General features: G+C 30.2%; 1 protein-coding gene across 1 annotated transcript in view; it reads right to left on the reverse strand.

Moving 5' to 3' along the window:
* The window catches only part of LOC111631849 (DDB1- and CUL4-associated factor 8-like), a 47594-nt gene that overhangs the window by 10039 nt on the left and 33446 nt on the right, over window positions 1-4109 (reverse strand). Inside the window, exon 5 of the mRNA XM_023376180.1 lies at window positions 3020-3086. Within this exon, the coding sequence (XP_023231948.1) occupies window positions 3020-3086 (67 nt within the window). The remainder of the gene's footprint in view (window positions 1-3019; window positions 3087-4109) is intronic.

Raw genomic sequence — 4109 nt, forward strand, 5'->3', positions numbered from 1 at the left:
TACGACAGAGCCATAATCACAGATAAAACAATTTACCACAACAGACCAGACATCACACTCATTGACAAACACAATAAAATCACATACATTATAGACATAGCCATTCCAAACACTCACAATGTACAAAACACATGCACTGAAAAAATTAGCAAGTACACAGAACTCGCCCAGGAAATAAGGCATCTGTGGAGGATGGATAGGGTGCTTATTGTACCTGTTGTTCTCTCCTGTACAGGTGTGATACCACACACACTACACAAAAGCCTGGAAACTTTAGAATTGAGTAGAAATACATACATAACACTGCAGAAGGCCACTATATTGAATACATGCCACATTGTTAGGAAATTCCTGAATGCAGACACTGACACACTTATTTAATTTTAGTTTTGTTTTGGTTGCTATGCCTTGACTCTGGTCCGGCATAGTACACAGCCACTGGTGTGAACCGAGTAAATCCCACTAAACCCATCATAATAATAATATATACAGTTATCCCTTGATTAATGCAATTAATTAGTTCCTCTATGCCACCGTTTAATCAAATACAATGGTACCTTGGTACTTGACCAAACAATCACAACCTACTAGAACAAATTTTCGGTTAATAACAAATGTTTTTATTGTAGAATGATGCCAAATGGTAATTAAATTTTAAAATATTAAAAATTAATTTTTTGAAGATAGTCTGTTGAAATAGGCATTGCCATTTATTCTATTTCAATGTTTTGGAATACACTTTTGATGACCGACCTTTTCTTGTAGGCTACTTGGCCGTCAAAATTACAAACTTCCTTTAAAAACAATGAAAAAATAGCCCAATTAAACAACACAAGTTTAAAATTAGAACTGGTGATGCCTCAGACATTCTTGCATTTTCCATCTTTACTACTTGGGGACTGTAAAGAACAAAGAATAGGATCTCACATTAGCAGAAATGTGTTAAATTTCACAACTATCATAATTAAACTACACGTCTACATCAAATATCACTCTGGATGAAAATAGAAAATTCACCAACATCTTATTTGCTGAGAAAAACATCTATGTTGAGTAAAGACATCTGTTAAAGCCACATTGATTAAAACTTCTGCCACATATATAAAGGGATTGCCACAATCAATTTTGTGCATTAAACAAAATCATGTTAAGCAAAGGATACTTGTCTATTTGAATCTATCTTGAGCCGATCTATCTTGAATCTCACGGGAACGAGAAAAAAATTTGAGACAGACAGATTTTGATATATATAGATTCATATATAGTAAACAGTAATAGGTTTGATTGGAGATATGATATTGTATTAATACAATAGTACATACCTGTATTAGGGATAAATAAAACATTTTTGACATACCTTAATAGAAATAGTTTGTTAATAATTTCTGATGCCCGATTTTCTTCAACTAATAATATGCAAGCCAAACTTGTAACCACTCAGAAAAAAAGCAATATTAATTGCAATTACAGTATATACAGCAAGAACTGTTTTCACGAAAATGAGAAAATTGCTATGTCCTAGAGATCTAACCCTTGATATGAAAACTAGAATAATCAGATGCTATGTGTTCCTGGTGCTATTGTACAGAGTTGAATCTTGGATCATATCCAAAACATCTGAAAATAAGATCAAAGCCTTCAAAATGTGGATTTACCAAAGACTTCTAAGAGTATCCTGGATAGAACATATGACCAATGTAGAAATATTGCAACGAATGGATAAACAGCAAGAACCATTCAACACTATCAAACAAAGAAAGCTGGAATACTTTGGTCACATGATGAGAAATGATATCAAGTACCAAATCCTACAACTCATTATACAAGGAAAAATCTCTGGAAAAAGAAGGCCAGGACAACATTGAATCTCATGGTTGAAAAACTTGAGGGACTGGTATGAAATGCCTTTGGAAGAACTGTTCAAAAGAGCCAGCAAAAGGAATATGTTAGCTGTGATGACATCCAACACCCAGAATGGACAGGGCACCAATAGAAAAAGAAAAAAGAAGAAATATATACACCATATTTCCTTGATTAAACTCCAGGGAATTTATTTTTAAAATGTACATATCCCTCTGGAATTTATTTAGAGATCCACGGTTTATTACCTTGGAACAGGAGATGAGTGGATAAAAATTGAAAAAATATCTTAACTAACTTGTACATTTCCAAACTATCAAAACCATTTATTGGTTGTATTTATAGGTTACAATAACTATCATTTTCATAGTTAACCCAATTCAGCATCTTCCAATTTGGTTATTACATTGTCATTTGTATCTACTTCAATGTTGTAAGTATCAAGATTTTAACTATCATCTGGCTCAAACTAATCATTTCTTTTGGAAAGAGATGAGAGTCTTCCTAATTACTCTTCAACTGATAAGTTCTCAACTTATGAACTCAATTGCAACTTTCCCATGCTCAATATTTGACAATATTTATATTTTTATTTCAAAAAATGTTTATGTGAACCTTGGACCTTTCTATTCCAAATAGAAAGTACTATCCAGTACTAGACAATCTGAAGAGAGAGAATTTCAGTTAAACTATTTACCTATTACTCTAAACTACATTACCCTATTTAGTGCAGTAGGTAACATATTTCTCACGTTTTTCAACTCAGATTTATTTTTAACAGCACCTTTACTTCCCAGGTTTATTCAAAGAGCAGGATTTAATCAAGGAAATATAGTATATTAGCTATTTAAAGATACAGAAAACAAAATTTTTTTATAACCAATTCAGAAATAAATAAATAACATGCAACAGCAGCAATATGCTTATATTTTACATATGTAATTGTTGATTTCTTATTCATAAAAAAACTATAATTCCATTAAGAAAAAAATTTCATATTTCAGTTAGAAATATTAATAAGTTAATAAATAATAATTAATAAAAAAACAATGTTATTTAATTATTATTATTTTTTAAATATTTACACACAAAATATTTGTATTCTCTTTTCTCAAAAAAATATACAATATATTATAAATAAAAAAATCATGATACATACCAAATGATGAGGACAAAACTTTTTGACTGTACCATTATCATTTTCAATAAATCGCTTGTCATATATCCTATTCAATGTAAAATAAAATTTCAATTTTCACCAAATATTAGTTACATTTTAAAAAATATTAGGCATAAACTATTCAAACTTATATTGGCACTTGAAAGGCCCTATAGGTGGTAGAACCTAGCTTTATATAAATAATTATATAAAGCTAGGTTCTACCATTTAAAATTGTTTTTTTCTATTTATTGCTATTCCACAAGTGGAATAGCATAAGTTTTGATGTTTGAGTATTTTATTGTTTAAAGGTATTTGTTTAGGTTTAACATGGAATTAAAAGTAGTTATAACAGAGCACCCATTACCAGGAAAACTTCTTTGACTAATTACTTGTGAAAAATGTTAGTCAAATTCAGTACAACTCTATTTTCTCAAAATATTGACACACTTTTTTCTACATGGTGATATTACTACTCTATACAACTCATTTTATTGCAACATAAAGACCCTATTAAAACTGCACTACTACAGAAGACAGCAAAACTAAGAAATTTTCAATTTTTAATTTTGCAATTTTAATGTTTAATGATAATTATTTTATTATAAACTAGCTTACCCGTCGCACATTGCTGTGATCTCAGAAGAAAGGAAATTCAAGCAAACTTGTTATAATAAAATTCAATTTACATTTTATCATTTTTATTGAAACTTATTATCATTATATTATTATTCATTTTCATCGGGAAAACATTTCAAAGTGTTGTTTCAATTCTATTTATTTATTGGAGTGCTTGTGGATACACGATATTTTTTATGTCTGGTGTGTACACGAATAAATCAGAAGGTTTTCCGACGCATGAGCTGGCCACATACAGTTGTCCATGCGAGAAGCACGGATTCTCCAAATTTAGCCCACACACTTGGAGCGATTGTCAGAAGTGCGATATTCCCCATTTTTATATATATTTTTTAATCCTTTACAATTCTAATTATTTAATTGCTCCTTCCTCTCTTCCTTGGCATGTTGTGAAATTTCTGATAGTTGGATAATAAACCGTTTTATTGTAATTTGTCTTTTTAAATTATTT

Source organism: Centruroides sculpturatus, unplaced genomic scaffold (genome assembly GCF_000671375.1).
Source record: "Centruroides sculpturatus isolate CEXI.00-Female unplaced genomic scaffold, Cexi_2.0 scaffold591, whole genome shotgun sequence".
Lineage (NCBI taxonomy): Eukaryota > Metazoa > Arthropoda > Arachnida > Scorpiones > Buthidae > Centruroides > Centruroides sculpturatus.